The sequence below is a fragment of the Chenopodium album genome, chromosome 2 (genome assembly GCF_948465745.1).
Source record: "Chenopodium album chromosome 2, dcCheAlbu1.1, whole genome shotgun sequence".
NCBI classification, from domain to species: Eukaryota; Viridiplantae; Streptophyta; class Magnoliopsida; order Caryophyllales; family Amaranthaceae; genus Chenopodium; species Chenopodium album.
The window spans coordinates 75,753,478-75,771,008 of record NC_137835.1 but is presented as its reverse complement, the minus strand read 5'-3'; the positions used below and the strand labels follow the sequence as shown (position 1 = coordinate 75,771,008).

The 17,531-nt window shown below is 34.0% G+C and overlaps 1 protein-coding gene and 1 pseudogene across 1 annotated transcript; one reads left to right on the top strand and one right to left on the bottom strand.

Annotated features, from left to right (window-relative positions):
- Window positions 1-1,203: 1,203 nt before the first annotated feature.
- Window positions 1,204-2,733, bottom strand: LOC145575742 (putative serine/threonine-protein kinase WNK4). Its single transcript, XM_081633555.1, has one exon. The coding sequence runs from the start codon at window positions 2,731-2,733 to the stop codon at window positions 1,204-1,206; it is 1,530 nt and encodes a 509-aa protein (XP_081489681.1).
- Window positions 2,734-3,517: 784 nt separating this feature from the next.
- Window positions 3,518-5,388, top strand: LOC145587924 (UDP-glycosyltransferase 89B2 pseudogene; annotated as a pseudogene).
- Window positions 5,389-17,531: the final 12,143 nt, after the last annotated feature.

The following is a 17,531-nucleotide window of genomic DNA, read 5'->3' as shown; positions in this document are numbered from 1 at the left end:
TCAATAAATTTTATTTTTTTTAATTTTATTTAAGAGATATTTCTTATCCTATTTCTTAAAAGTGAATAGTAACTGCTACTTATAGTCTACTAGTAACAAAAAATCGTTTTTTGGTGAACACTTATAAAAAAAAATAATAAAAAAAAATAAATAAAAAAAAAAAAAAAAACAAAAAAAACTAAATTGTCTATTAATCAAGAATTTTTTATATTATTTAATAAAATTGGTGTTCATAATTTCACATTTTGTTGATGACGGGTAAAAATATTAAAAAAAATTTATTCCTTGACCGTTAAAGTATTGAAGTGTTACAATAATAGGAATGATTTTAATATTTTACTCCGAGTAAGCATATTCAATTCAATTAAACTATTGGTGGGTCTAGTTAAACACATTTGTTTCAAGTTAAAGGGGCTCTATGCTCTATCCGTATAGTAGACTAGTAGTAGTCGTCTAAAAAGGGGGGGGGGGGGGTTTGAAATATTATTAGTGATTCACATTTTATTAGTGATTCACGTATTGTTCATTAGTTGCATTTATCTTATATTATTTTGAAGCTAATTACCGGTTGTATTGAAATAGACATAAATTTACTTACTTAGCCTCATTAAAGACACTACACGATTATACCATGCACTAGCCAGCTCTAATTGTCATACTAACTTGATCCGGCTCAAGAATTGAACACTTTATTTGAGACCTCTAGTGATGAAAATTTTTTGCCCTTGCTTAAGACACTTAAATAGTAATTAAGTTATAGAGTAACGAGATGAGAGGATTGAAAAGTAAGGAAATTGTATGTGGAAAGACGCTAATGACTAATTACACAGTAAGAAAATCAAATTGCATAATCTCGATCACATTTTATTAAAATCTTATAACTAACACACCAATGTTCATATATTTAAATCACACACCAACAAATGACAATGGACATACCAAAGATATAAATCTCAGTTGGACCTAAAACAGAGAAATCATACTTATTGACACACTAAAGTATCACTAACATACCTAGATTTATTCAGAAAATTCATGTACTATGACATAAACCAAAGTCTAATTTTGTACTAAAGAATCAATTAAACTGATGAGCCTAGAATAAGCTACTGCCAAGAAATAACAGCCTTCTGATAATCTGATGCAACTACATATTGTGTCTTCCTGTTGCCACTTCCCTTGTAAGTACTCCGATCAGTCGATTCACCTTGCGAGTGTTTCCGGATTTGCCAGACCCATTGCATTAGCTGTCAGTCGGGCCTCTTCATCATCAGATGTGCCGATGTTAGGCAAGACAGGCATTCCCTCTTCATCAGCAGATGTATTGATGTCAGGCAGGACAGGCATTTCCTCTTCAACATCATCAGATGCATCAATATCAGGCAACACAGACGTTCCATGCTGCTGCTGAACCTGCTGCGCGTCTTGGTTCTGTTGGACCTCTTCATCAGATGCAGCTGCATTATTGTCATCAAGCATTCCATGCTGATGCTGTTGTTGTTGCTGTTGCTGATCCTGTTGCGCGTCTTGGTTGTGTGGCATTATGAGTGGGGGAGCACCTGTCTGATGATTCACAACAGTTCTCTCAGTAGATGAAATCCGAAGAGATGAAACACTGTCAAAGATATAAACCATGTAACTGTCATTGCCATCATATTCAGCCACAAGTTTTGCTATCAGTAGCTCCATACTCTCAGAAATTGATGCGGCCTCTACATTAGACAGATTAAGTGCTCGTCTTAAAACCTCCATGACTCGCTGAACTGTATCATGATTGACTGTAAACACAAAATTATCACTGATAAACCTTATCCTAACAAACCCGACTATCATTGCACCGCCCCTTAGTCCCACTATTTGTCCTCCTAATGTGAATCTCCCACGCCCTCTGTCAATTTCCCTAGCAGACGGCAGCAGCAATACATCCATCTGATCATTTACAGGAACACTCACATTCGGATCACTCGGTGCAAGAAACGGATCATTCAAGAGATCAGTTACAGTAGTCACAACACTTGTAGGAATCAGACACCTCCGAATGAACTTCTTAAGCTGCAGATCTTTCACTCTTCTTAGTTCAGCAGGCATCACACACGACCCTACCAGTCTCCTCTCCACATCTTTCTTAGTCAACATCTGTAACACGGTCATCCCAAAATAGTATATCTCAGACCGCGAAAAATCAAAAAGATCAGCACTAGCTTCAGGAGCAAGTGGTGCTTCCCAACCCATAAACGCGGCTTCATTCAGATCTCCTATCATAACTGAACCTGTTTCTCCAACAACAATGTTTTCACACCTGATACTATGATGAATAATCGCCGGATTTCGTTGGTGAAGATAATGTAACCCTTCAAGAATCTGTCGACACCAAATCTTGATAGTTGGCAATGCAGTAGTATCTAAAATTAAGCGATTATTTTTTATAAAATCTCTCAAATTACAAGAATATAACTCAGTAATCATGTCAACCGTGTTCGAGTTTGGATCAACCCAAGAATCGTAGCATTTCAGTATACTAGGATGGTCAGAATCCATCAAATCTTGAGCTTCATCCATCAAACCATCATAATTTTCCTCTGTTATATTCTTCTTAATCCAAGCAATAACTCTGTTATTAACTCTGTTTAATCCCTTGTAAACTACTTTTGATGCATCTTGTTCAATGGTGTTATCGTACTTTGTGTATTGCCTTATCGTATCATCGTCTCCATGTGAACTCGAAGCCGCCATTACTAGTTAATAACAACAGCAAAACAGAACTTAAGTTGGTGAATCAAGTTGATTCTAATGGATGGAATTTTTTGTTGTGTTTCAAGGAAAAAATAGAAGGAAATTTTGGAGTATATAGTACGTGGTAATTGAATGAGTTGATGATGAAATGAATTAGAACGGTAGTGTAAAAGGGTAATTAGAATGGTTAGTACTTGGTTGTTACTTATTATAACCTAACCATAATATATACAAACTGATTAATATTCAATTTATCCATTTGTTATAAATAGTTAAGTTAGTTATCAAGATCAAGAAATAGAAATGCCCTTTCTTGATTTTGATTTTTAAATTATGATCAAATCCCTTTTTTCAAACTATATTAAAATTGTACTTCTATAAAAGACAAATAAAACTATACAAATAATTATTTAAATACGAATAAAAAAATTGACACTTATGTTATGTAGTAGGAAGTATTTATTTTATTTTTAGGGAGTAATAAGATAAAAATCCATAATAAACCATCACATCACCAACTCCATTAAATTGCTTGGTAAAAGCGGTGGACTGGTGGTATCTTAATCTATTATTATACTCTAAATTATTCAAATATACCGCTCAACAAAATCTATAATTTCTAAGTTAAACTAAGATTTTGATAGACGACCATAATCAAGGATCCCACATTTAAAAAAGACGTCTACTAGATAGACTACTACAGTACGAACTTTATTACGTACATCATTCACTTTATTTTATTTGGACTAACCACTGACTATTAAACACCATTCATGAATCACGATCCATTTCAACCAATAATTCATCATTTTCATCAAACTTTCCAACCTTTTTTGAAACGCTTTATATTCATCCATCCATTCATTCCTCCATTATTATTCTTCTGCTACCCTACATAAATATACCAACCATTCATTCATTCACTCAATCACTTATTTTCTATTCACCGTTATTATTTTATTCATTTATTTATTCATCTCCCATTTTCCTCCATTACGTAACCATCAAATGGCACCCGAAATCGGAACCGGAACCGGAACCGGAACCGGAACCGAACCCGAAACAACTCATATCTTAGTGATCCCATACCCAGCACAAGGTCATATGATACCATTGTTAGATCTCACGCACCACCTTCTATCCACGCGCCGCCTTACCATCACCGTCGTAACCACCCCAATGAACCTTCCTCTTTTATCTCCTCTGCTTACTCTTTTTCCTTCCAATATTACCCCTCTTGTATTACCCTTTCCTTCGGCTCCCGGAATTCCCGCCGGAAAAGAGAATACAAAGGACTTGCCGCCGGCGAGTTTCCGGCAGATTATACCTGCTCTGGCGAGATTGCGGGATCCGTTAGGTCACTGGTTCGAATCTCATTCCAGTCCTCCTGTTGCGATTATTTCGGATATGTTTCTTGGTTGGACGCATCGTTTTGCGGTTGATATGGGGGTTAAACGCGTCGTTTTTTCTCCTTCTGGGGGTATGGCTTTGTCCGTGATTTACTCCCTTTGGAAAAATATGCCTAAAGGAGGGGATCAAAACGGTGACGTTTTGTTTGAGGATGTGCCGAATTGTCCAAAATACCCTTGGTGGCAGCTGTCCCCAGTTTATAGGTCTTACGTGGAAAGGGACCCGGATTCGGAGTTGATTAAGGATGGGTTTTGGGATAATATGGCTAGTTGGGGGGTTGTGGTCAACTCTTTTGATGGGTTGGAAAGAGTTTATTTGGACCATTTGAGAGGTAGTATGGGTTATGATGATCGGGTTTGGGATGTGGGCCCGTTGGTGCCCGCTAAGGGGTACAAGGATCGAGGTGGAGCTAGTTCGATCGAGGTGGATAAGATGTTGGCTTGGCTTGACACGTGTCGAGATAATGAGGTGGTTTATGTATCGTTTGGAACCCAGGCTATACTAACAAGTCAACAAATTGAGGTGATCGCTGAAGGACTTGAAAGAAGTGGTGTTAGATTTATTTGGCCAATAAGGGACCATGTCACGGCTAACCAAATGGAAGGAGACCGTGACCGTGAGACGGTCATGACCGGTTTTGAGGATCGTATGGCAGGCCGAGGGATTGTCATAAGAGGGTGGGCTCCACAAGTTCTGATTTTAAGGCATCGAGCAGTTGGCACATTCTTAACTCATTGTGGGTGGAACTCGATCCTTGAAGGGATCATGGCTAGTGTAATGTTGCTTGCTTGGCCATTTGGTGCCGATCAATTTTCAAATGCAACATTGCTAGTGGACTACATGAAAGTTGGTGTTAGAGTTTGTGAGGGATCTAACACGGTTCCTAATCCATGTGACTTGGCTCAAATCTTAGCCAACTCGGCTAATCAAGACGAAGCTAGTAGACAAAAGATCATCAAATTACAAAGTAATGCATTAGAGGCTTTAAGTGAGACTGGAAGTTCTTCCAAAGCCTTATCTAGGTTTGTTAACAAGTTATGTGAGCTAAAGACTAGGCCTAAAAGTCACATCATTTCTCATAACAATCTCGTTGAATGATTTGAATGCTTAATGGTTGTATTATGTATTTTAGTATTTATGTGATGATAATGTAAGTTGGTTGAAGTTATGCATCTAGATTCATAATCGTTTACATGTGTAAAAAAATTAATAATAAATTACTTTATATAGTAATTTTTTAATTGTTATTTTTTTTTTTTTGGGTGTAATAATCTTATTTATTTATTTTTTTTAGGTAATCCTATTCATATTATTCAAAACTGTTGGCGTTAGAGATAATTTTAACAAAATATTTTATGTACTGAGTACAATAAATAAAAAGATGATAATAAACATTATATTTTAATTAGGTATGTATTAGTCTATTGACTTTCTAGACTATTCATTTGGTCTTTATTTATTTTTTATTGTAATGATAATGATACAAAGTCATTAAAAAAACGAAGAAAAAAACCCTAGCAAAATTTAAAACGTTAATAAATCTATGTGCTTGAAAAATGCAGTGGTTGGTCGTTTTTCTTGTTGGACCCTACTAGTACTCCGTAGTATAAGATCTGTTGGGCCCTAAACAATAAACATCCAAGAAATTCAATCTATTGAACCAATTAGTCTAAGGTGCACCTTAGATAGGTATAACAATACAGCCCAAAAGCCCAACTACACACAACCCAATTAAAAAAAAACCCTAAAACTAAAAAACACGGAAACAACAATACACCCACTCATACCCAATACACCCACCCTCATCCAATAAATGTAACATCACCTCCAAACTCAAAACTTTTTTTCTTCTATATGATTTTCTCTCTCCTCTTTTTCACTTTCTCTCTCCTCTATTTCATTTCCTCACTAAAAAACTGCAAAAACATTAATGGACATTAGAGAAGAGATGCAAAATCAAAAGGATCCTCCCTAAAAAAAGGCAATTTTATGTAAATTTCACTTAATTTTGTTTAAATTTATATGATTATCACTTAATTTTGTTTGAATATCTATTCGATACTCTCTATTGTTCGAAATTTTTATTGGAATTGTAAAAAAAAATTAGTGAAATCAAACGGATACCTTATGTTCACATTATGAAAAGCATATGTTCATATTTTAAATTCTTATGTTCATGTTTTGAATCCTTTTGTAAACTTTCTGAAATGCTTATATTCACTTTCTTAATTCATATGTTCATATTTTTTATGTATATGTTTACCTTCTGAAATGCTTAATTATGTTCATACGCATTCAAAAATGAATCAATGCATATGTTCAAATTTTTAATACTTATGATGCATATGTTTCATAATCATATTATTTTTTATTTCATTTTTTTGTTCACAATTAAATGCCTTATATTCATTTATATTCATAATAATATTTATATGTTCATAATGTATATATTCATAGTAAATATTTGTTGTTCATAAATATTCTCATTAAGTCTGTTTATGCATATGTTCATATTTTTTACGAATATGTTCACCTTTTAAATGGTTGTATTCACTTTAAGGAAACCAATGCTTACGTTTATATTTTGAATTGTTATGTTTACTTTCTCATATGTTCATATGTTTTATGCCTATGTTCACCTTCTGAAAAGCTAATGTTCACATTTAAGGGAACCTATGCATATGTTCATATTTTGCATGATTATATTCATTGATAAAAAAAAATGTTAGAAAATCGGATGAAATTCATACACAGATGAAATTGATCGAAGCTAAAAAAAAAATTCAATTCATATGAATTCAAAAAATCAGATAAACAACCCATTCCATATTGTAAGGAACAAATTCAATCGTTAAATCGAAAAAACGAGAAAAATAGAAAAAAAAATAGAGGAAAAAGGAATTAAAGAAGGAAGGAGAAAAAACCGAGTATAATTTGTGAATTCAAAGATTCATATAAACCTTAATCAATCGAAATTAAAGCACAAAATCGAAATTCACACAAAAATTCATACTTAATAACTACTTTCATGTTGTAAGAAACAAATTTAATCAAAAAAGTGTGAAAAAGGGGGAAAATTAAAAAACAGAGAGAGAAAATAAAAAACAATGGAGAAAAATAGAGGAGAAGAAAGCTAATGTTCATATTTGTCCTATTGTTACACCTATTTCTAGGTGCATGAGTGTGCACCTAAGAATATGCGCTATTGCACGGTCAACATTCAATGTTTTGGATGTTAATTCTTTCAAATAACAATACGTTTTTCTATGTCCTTATTTGAGAAGACTTTCATAAAGACTTGTAAAAGGTGGATTCACATTAAATTTATTGAATTTTACAATTTTTATGGTAATTTTAATTTGATTGTATTTTTTTTTTTTTATACTAATGAATTTGATTGTATTTTTTTTTTTTTTGGATACTAATGAATTTGATTGTATTTTAGTAGTACTTCATGTAATTTCTAATGTATACATGTAATACTAATATGATAAATCTAATACGGAGTACTCGTACATAATACTAACTACTAAAGATTCCTAGTTTTTTATGGTAAAATTTATATTAGCAAAATGATCCTCCCTCCTAGTACTAACTACTAAATATCTCATATAGACATATAGTACTAACTACTAAATATTCCTAGTTTCTCTATTATTGAAAGCCGTATAAACCAAGTTAACCAACAATGTTGGTGGAAGGTGTTAGAAAAAAAGTGTGTTCACAAGGATACAATATTAACAATACGAAAAAATTATGAACAATAAATTGAATGAAGGAGCATTGAGGCATTGACTTGAATACGATTATACTTGGTGCAATCAGGGAGATATATTTTAGTTCTCGCTCTAATATTAACATGACACTCCACACACAAATGCAATCTTAGGTGGGAGTTTGGTTCCAATATTGGCTGCTAGCTATTTTATACAAAAAAGACCTTTAAGGACATTGATATATTTTATTATTTTATAATAAATAGTATATTTTATAATAACAATAATAATATTAATAATTATTATTATTGTTGTTGTGGTTGTTATTGTTATTAGAAAAAAGAAGGATTTTCTTATTTATTTATTGAAAATGTTATACATAACCCTTAGGGCTACATATAAGCATTAAAAAACACTCTTGAAAATTGTTTAAATTTAGAAAATCATGACAAAAACACACTAATTGCACTGATTTACGCGTGTTTTTGTTATGAATTCCTAATTTTATACAAATTTTCAAGAGTGTTTTTAATGGTATACATAACCCTTTTATTTATACTCCCTCCGGCTATTATTGATAGTCCCTTATGGGCAATTTTCACAGGAATTAATAAATGTAAATAAGAAGTAGTACAATACATTGGAAAGATAAATTTACATTGGGTATGTAAAAAATAGAAAGAAAAGGTAATAAAAGTGAGTTAAGCACAAATTCAGGTACTCATTTCTTCCTTTTTTCACCGTTTAGGTACTTAATTTTTTTTACTTTGCTTTTGGGTACTGAGTTAAGAATTCCGGCCAAAAAAAATAAATTAGCCTAAGAATTTAGTACCTGGGTTAAGAGAAAGTGGGCCCCACCCGATTAAAAAAATTCACGGGTCACCCTTAATTTTTTTCCCTTTACTTATTCTTTATTCCCCCTTTTTGCTCCCTTTATTCTTTCCTTTTCTGGAAATTCTGCTGCGTCATTGTCGAAGAACACGAGCAAGCTTGGGCTCGATTCTGGGGAAAACGACACCAAAAGCCGCCATTTTTTTGAGGTAAGCTCAATTACTCATGGATTATGTTGATATTTTGATATAAATTTTGAATTTTTTGCCCATTTCTTGATGTTATTTGCGACCTAGGGATTTTGATTTTTAGGGGTTTTTTTTGAACTAACAGATTGATGATGTCGATTTCTTGTGTTTTTTGTGTTAAATTTGTTGCTATGTTGTTGTTTGTTGTTGGATTAAGCTAGTGTTGTTGTTGAATGTTGATTGCATGTTGTTTAAATTGCGCAAGAGTTTGATAACAAGATTATGAAGGTACTGTAGGAGTTTATAGGTACTACGCAGCGGAAAAACATGAATCATATTCAAACAAGTACCAATCCCAAGATCACATGCATAACACACAAGACACATAATCATACCTTTGACGCGTGAATTCCACGAAGCTATTCGACATGCAAATCAGGGAGAGAATAGAGCCCCAAGCGTTGCTCCTCTACTTAGTCCACGAGATTCGAACGAGCCGTCCACCAATACTAGATTGGTCGAGTGATTGAGGAAAACCGCGATCACCACCTTTACGGACAACCGACCACCGCACGAACCACCACCACCACGACACACCACCGGCGCCTAGGAGGAGAGAGACGTGTGAGAGAGAGGACTTTGAGAGGGGTTGGGTTTCGTATTTGCTAATTAGGGTTTTATCACACTGATCAGTTAATTCCTTACTTACTGCAAACCTAGGCACCTAGTCTATTTATAATCTCATTATAATTAGACTAGGGCACGAAGCCCAAAAACTCCCTTGTCCACTCCATATGGCCAGCCACCTAGAGTGATGAGGCCCATGATGGGCCTCGTCCTCTAATGCTCGATCTAGCCCCTTTGTGTGACCTTATAGGATCCGTCCAATTGGGCTTTGGGCTATTTTACTAGTCCAAAGATCGTTAGTACCTCTAGCTATGGCAAAACGACGACCCAAATGTACGAACTTAATTATCTCCATAATTTGATCCAATTATATATCTAGTAATTGCACACGACAAAGACATAACTCCTTCAATCTCCCACTTGTCTGAGACAAGGGTGCAATATTCAAATTCCTTAAGTCAATATATGTGTCGATTTGATAATATGATTGCATCACATGTCGAGATCATATTAATCTACAAATCGTTTCTTGAAATCTGAGTTAGAATTACAAAACCAAATGATTACTGTGTAATGCATTTGAACGCGGCCACGTATTTTCTGAATTCTCCCTCTTCAAGCGGCCATGACACATTTCCTAATTTAATATGTAGACTCTATCCAATCTTGTGGTAACATGACTCCCACTCAACTTCTGAAATAATCGGGAAACACCCTTTATAATCTCCAGTTATGGCTAGACGTTTGAGTGTACCACAGTCACAACATCCATTGAATGAGATCAACGTTCCACTCATGTCAAAGGAATCCACTAATATATATGGAAGCTCTATACTTGAACTTCAAAGTAGGTCAATAGTTCGATCATGCATCATTCATGCATATCCAAGTGATTGACCGAGCATCTCTATGCCCCTATAGCCCATGAAACTGCGCTATCCAATCAATCTTACATGTTAGTTCATTTATTGAAATCATTTATGTCCACTTTAATGATCTCAAACTAGGAACTTCAAATAATATATAAATTTTGTTCACCTGTGGGGTTTTAATTCACCAGGTCATCAACCTGATGAGCCCATCAATTCATAATTATTTTGGACATTTTATTTAATTTCCAAAACCATTATTAAATAAGAGAAATAATAATTTCTATTTTAAACATAATTCTGCAAATTGATGCATTTCTCAAGCAATATGTTCTCTCAAAACATATACAACTTAAATTACACAACTTGCTTCAATCCTAGGACTTTAATATGACTCTCATATCTTAGTCCATGGAAGGGGTTTAGTGATTTCTCACTCATAATAAAACTTTGCAGAATACGACCTTCCGCTGGTCAATGATCTCATAATTGAGGTGATATCTCATATCCTTTTGTTTGGATTTGTGATGTGACTCTGGCTCCTTTGTTCTTGGGCAAAGGTGACCTATAAGTCACATGACACTCTAATCTGAACTTCCTCTGTAACTATCTGACTATAGTTTAATACACATATTATGACATTGAGTATACAACAGTGCTCTGCTTTGAACTCTTCAAGCTCACTGTCCTTTTCCATCTAGACACAAATATGCATTCAGATCACCATCTAGAATCATCTTGCCTGTTTGGAAAACTTGCATTCATGTAACCTTTTGACAACTTGCTTAAATTACCATTTAACACAATAGTTAGAAGAGTTCCTTTTAGTGCTTCTCAAGTACTCAAGGATCTGTTCTTGGTAATTCTCCGTATGCTTATTATGAAAATTTGCTTGAATTCTGCTATACATGCACAAGTCATATGCAACATCTTGCATTGTACATTTCATGGCACATGTAATGGATCCTTTTGCAGAAGCATAAGGTACATTATCCATACAACTCAACTCTATTAGCTTTTGAAGGCACTGAGTTTTACTGAGTGTAATACTATGAAACATGGGAAGACATCCTCTTTTAGAGTCTTGCTTCTTGAACTTGTCAAGATCCTTATCAACATAAGTCTCTCGATTCATTCCAATCATTCGTCAAGATTCACTTCATGGATTTTAATTCCCAATATGTACTCAACATCTCCTAAGTCTATCATATTGAAACAATCTTTCTAACCACTGCTTGACTTATTCAAGCATTGATATATCATTTCATATGAACTGTATGTCAACTACATACTAGACTAAAAGACCAATTGCTCCCACTAAACTTCTTGTCTCTACAAGAATTCTTTTGTTCTACTAAGGAAATCAAACTGTTTGATTGCCTAATCAAAACGAATGTTCCAACTCCTTAATGCTTACTTCAATTCATTAAATGAATTTCTGAAGTTTGCAAAACTTTCTAGAAATTTCTGGATTTCAAAACTCTTAGGATGTATCATATACATTCTCACCATCAAGAACATTTCATGAAGGCGATTTTGATATCCATAACTAGGATAATCCGAATAGGCTTACCCAACTAATAGGTTTGACCCTATTTGTAAGACTATTATGGACTAACACATTTTTACAAACATGGAGTCCATACTGGATTTCATGGCTTTAAGCCATTTCCTGAGTTGGCATTTATCCAAAGCTTGCTTGTAGGCCATGGATTCTAACCGTTCTAATAAGAAAATTTTAGAATCCACCTTTTCTCAGAATTTCAACAAACTGCATGTTTGTTTTGATCCTAAGTCAACTACGATAGGTATGAGCGACAATAGAATTATTCTCTTCAACTCTTTGAAGTCTTTCATTCTAGTGGGACGATAGAAACCTCGCTAGTTGAATTAGCTTGCTTCGACACATGCTTTATCAAATTAGCTGATTTCATATGCCTTCGTCTCTGATGTAGTGTTATCCACATCCATTTGTTGCTCGTCTCGAATCTCATCGAGATCTAACTTTACTCCCACTTGGCTTTGTAGGAATACATTCTTTATATAAAGATACTATCGCGAGCAACAAACACTTTATTTTTACGCGATTGTAGGAATAATACCTTTTAATTTTCACGAGAAAACCCATGAAGAACTATTTTTCTGATTTAGGGTGTATTATGTCATCTTAGTAAACATTTTACATTGATTTCATAACCCTTAATCCTGTTTAGAAAAGATAACTTTTGGAACATTTCCAAATCATAACTCTTATGACATCTTTTGTACTGCTTTGGTTAAGTTTCTTGTTTAGTATATTCGCAATTGTTGTTGTTCTAATGCATATCCTCAAAACGATATTTGTAAATCATTAAATCTTGGATCGAACAATGGCAAGCAAAGTTTGATTCCTTCTTCATAAACATACAATTGAATTGTAATGTTTCTGGATTGTGAATTAATTCAACAATTCCCTTTAGATGATCATTCCTTTTGAGTTAAATATTTATCACAATGTAGGCGTCGCTCGAAGTGCGCCTACGTTAAAAGCATGTGTGAATATGCTTGGCACTCATAGGAAGTGGGAATTGACATAATACGATAAGGGACACGATTAGGGACAAGTAAAGTAGGGAGCCGCCAACAAGTTTTTAAGGAACTTGTAAACCGTTCACGGATAATAAAAGGCAACCACGAATAAGGGACAACGATAGGAAACAACGATTGACCCGTGAAGGTTACACCCTATTCATAATCCATGAGATTACTAACTCCATATGGTTTGGAACCACGAAAGGAGGATCGGGGATGATGGTACGAAGTGAGTCATGGAGTCACATTCGCCCGTATTGGCCTCTACTCGATTCTTATAGTGAAAAGTGATTCCTGCGATCTCAAATGCATACAAACAAAAATTCAATTTGCTCCAAACTATTATTAAGCTAAATCGGTTTAATATTAATGCAACATATAATTCTAAAATATTGTGATCACTTGAATAACAACAAGATTAAAAAGGAACCTAAACCGGTTGTCCAAATTATCTTATTAGGCGTGATTTTCAATTACATATTCCCTTAACATGCAATATGGTGATCATAATAACAATAGAATAAACATTAATATTGGAAGCAATTCAACAATAATAGCGTTAGTCAAGTTAAATATAAAATAACCTAATCATGATACTAGCAATATTAAAATAAAATAAGAGTAATTAAATTAATTAATTACTCACATTCTGCACGTTCCTTTAAATTGCTACATCATGAATAAACTGTTAGTAACTTCAATAAAAATATAAAGTAAATGAAAATTAAATTAAATTAAAAGTAGAGTTGATTTGGTCCAAACCCTCAGTTAATTCTACCTATCACGCCTTGGTTAAAGTATAGAACTTTGGGTTTTGTATGAACTCCTTGGAGTGCTTAAGGAAGGAATGATGTAATTAGGGATATAGGTTTAAGGCTTGGAGTAAGAGAGAGAGACAAGAGAATGATTTTTTTGTATGAGGAAGAGAGAATGATTTTGTGATTCAAGATTGTTGATGATTGGAAAAGGGGTGATATGACCTCTATTTATAGAGAAAAAAAGGAAGGGTCGAAGAATTAAGATAAGATCCGAATTAAATCGGAATAAAACTCAATAGACTGCAGTTTTTACGGTTTTGTTTTTATCATATCTTTTGATCCAGAAATCGGAATAAGATAAATAAGATATGGTTGGAAAGCTCTTGAAATATAATTTCTAAACCAATTAGAATCAGATTAAAATATTTTTTATAATAAAAGATATGGCTGAAATAGTGAGACGGTGTCAATTTTGGATAGAGTTTGACATTTTATTCATATCTTTTCCGTTATAGCTCGGAATTGATATTATAATATATCATTGGAAAGATAATTTCAAGGGCTATCCAACCATATAAAATTTGGATAAAAACTATGAAGCACGAAAATAATATCTGTCTATATTTGAACGTCTTTCAATTCGGATAGAATTAGGATTTTCAAAAAGAAAAGTTTTATTCAATTTGAAATTCCTTAATCTTATCTTTTCAAAAAGGATAATTAAAATATTTTAGAAACTTATAGAAGCTTATAACTAATCCTAATTAGTTTAGGAATGGGATTAAATAATTTGGACCCTCCACATGATCATTGGGTCGTAGGCAAGGTGGGTTTAGGTTCGGTTTGGGCTCAGTTTAATATTTTGGCCATAACTTATTCGTTATAACTTGGACTTGGGCTTATAATATATATTTGGAAAGCTCTTTTAAAGCCCCATCCAACTATTAAATCATTGGACCCAGATTATGGACCAAAAATAAACTGGATTAAACGTTTTTATAAAAAGAACACGAAATGAATGATTTTAAAGGACACGAAATGAATTATTTTGGGTTTAAAGGCACGAAAAGAGGAAAATAAGTTATGGTTTGGGGAAATGGGATAGGAATTGGTTTGTTTATGAAATGGAAATATGGATTTAAGCACTCCAAAGATTAAATACTTAACCCGACCAATAATGGCGGTGAAAGGTTGTTCATCATCGAGTTTGGTTTTGGGGAGACATTTTTAGGTGTCTACGCACAACAATCATATTGTGGTGTTAAATTGTTTATCTCAAACTGATTTTACATTTCATTTGGAAATTTTGAACTTTTCAATGTTTCCAAGCTTTACTTCATTAAGTAATTATCGATATACTTAAATCGTCAGTAAAAGCGATGAAATAGTTAAATCTCTTTGCTAACTTTGAACTTATTGGTTCACATACATCATATGTATGAGTTCCAAAAGGTCATTCTAGCTTCCTTTACCCTTTCTACTAAAAGGCAACTTGGTCATTTTAACTTTTATCAAGCATGACTTCTAATTCTCAAGTGATTCATAATCATATAAGAATGAGAGTCCATCCAAAACTTAGGATGTGCAAATGGTTAGTGTGACCTAACCTTACTTGTTATAAGTAAGTTACTTTGAATCATATAAATTTTACTTTTGTGATCTACTTATATCAATGTCATAAAACAAAATTAACTCATATCTAGCAAAATGAAAAACAATTTATTACCTTGGTCATGGATCAACACTTAGCTTGTCCAAGCCAAGTAAACCAAATTCAGTATTCAAAACAAGAAGACCGAAATATTGTCTCATCAAAACTGGAAATTGTTCTAAAATCATGATAAACTAATCAAAATTTAAAACTATGAAGCTATCTCTGGCCACTCTAACACTTCTAGTGCACCTTCAAGCTCCATTTCCATGCTAGTTTCACTTATTTGCAGTTCCTGCGCAACATCACTATGTTAAGCACTGCAACTTGGTATCTCATACCTAAGTGAAAGTTAAAATGTTTATAACATTATACCTGAGGTTGATGCTCCATTCTTCTTGAGGAAGTCATGGTATTTCTGGCAATTTCGCTTCCAATGCCCCTTCTTCTTGCAGTAAAAGCATTCACTTTCACTTGCAGCCTTGGGCTTTGGAGTCGACTTAGGCTTCTCAGAAGCCTTGGCAACTTGCTTGCCCTTGCTCTTGGCATTAGCCTTTTGCCCCTTCAACTTGAACCCCTTTCCCTTTTGAACATAAGAACTTCCTTCTTAGGTTCCTTAGGGATTTGTTTCTCAGCACTAACCAGCATTGCATGCAATTGATTCATAGTCTTTGCAGTGGCAGTCATGTTAAAATTCATGATAAACTGGTTGAAACTTTCTGGTAGTGAATGGAGAATGATGTCTGTTGCCAAATCATCACTGTATGGGTGCCCCAGTTTTTCCATACTTTGAATTAGGCCGATCATTTTGAAAACATGATCATGAACTGTGGCTCCCTTCTCCATCTTACAATCCAGAATCTCACGATGGAGCTCATACCTTTCAAATCTAGCTTGTTTCTTAAACAAAGCTTTGAGTTCTTGCATGATTGAGTAGGCATCCTGGTCTTCAAAACGCTTTTGAAGACTAGGCTCCATGGTAGCAATCATTAAGCAAGTGATAGGTATAGCTCTGTCATGAGCTTCCTTGTGCTTCTTGATCTCTGCCGCAGTTGGATTTTCTGGCAGAGGTCCTGGTAATGGGGTATCAATGATATCCTCTTTACCCTCAGATTTCAGAACAAGTCTTAGCATTCTTTCCCAAGTGGAAAAGTTCTCCCCTGTCAACCTATCCTTCTCAAGGAATGGTCGAAGGTTGTAAATGTTGTTGTCATTGTGGTTACGGCTACCCATCTATGTCAAAAAAAGGCAAAGTTTAATAATTATGTTTAATATAAAATTAAAGTACCATAAACGCATTCATTTGGTAACTTTAAAACACTTTATTCAATAATTAATTGATCCCAATTGAATTTTAAGTGATTCCAAGATCCTTTATTTGTGCAATAATTGACCGGACTGAGGCCCTACCATCAACCATTACATTTTCAAGGTGAGTAAACTCTTTACTGATTACAACTCTTGTAACTCTTGGTTGAATAATTAATCATCTCATGCTTAATTATTACCCTTAGCTTCAAGGTTCTAAACTCTTTAGGTAACCTTGTTGAGTATAACCAATTAAAAGTGTAAAACGTGATTTACCCCCACTCCCCTAAGATATAATATGACACCCAGCTGAGGCATGACCCATCATAAAATATCAAAGGTTTCATCGGGTTTTTAATTGGAAAAGCTACCTTAATATTACTGGGACCTAGATTTATTATGTTGTGATTATTTAGTGAACTCTAGCGCATCATCAATCAACATAAATAAAATCTAATATGCATAATCTACTAATGCAATAAATCATGACATAGTATGGCCCCTTAGTCCTAAGAAAACTAGAAATGAAAAGGCTCCCACTTAAATCATCATGGATCTCCATCCACCTTTCTCTTTTGGGCCTTCACTTCATGGGCTTCTTTGGACTAACACTATTTAAATAACTATTCTATTTACTTTAAATAAAAGTTACAAAAATACTTAACGGTACGCAGACCGTATTTAGATTACAAAAATACTTCACGATGCGCAGATCGTATTTAAGAATTTATGGGTCATACTAGTCTATATATAGCAACATAATATCATATATTATAAAAGTTCCATATAATAAATCACTCAACATGCTTGTCTAAACTACAACATCGAATGTTCATAATAAAGTCAACGCATTTCCTAAAATATCTCAT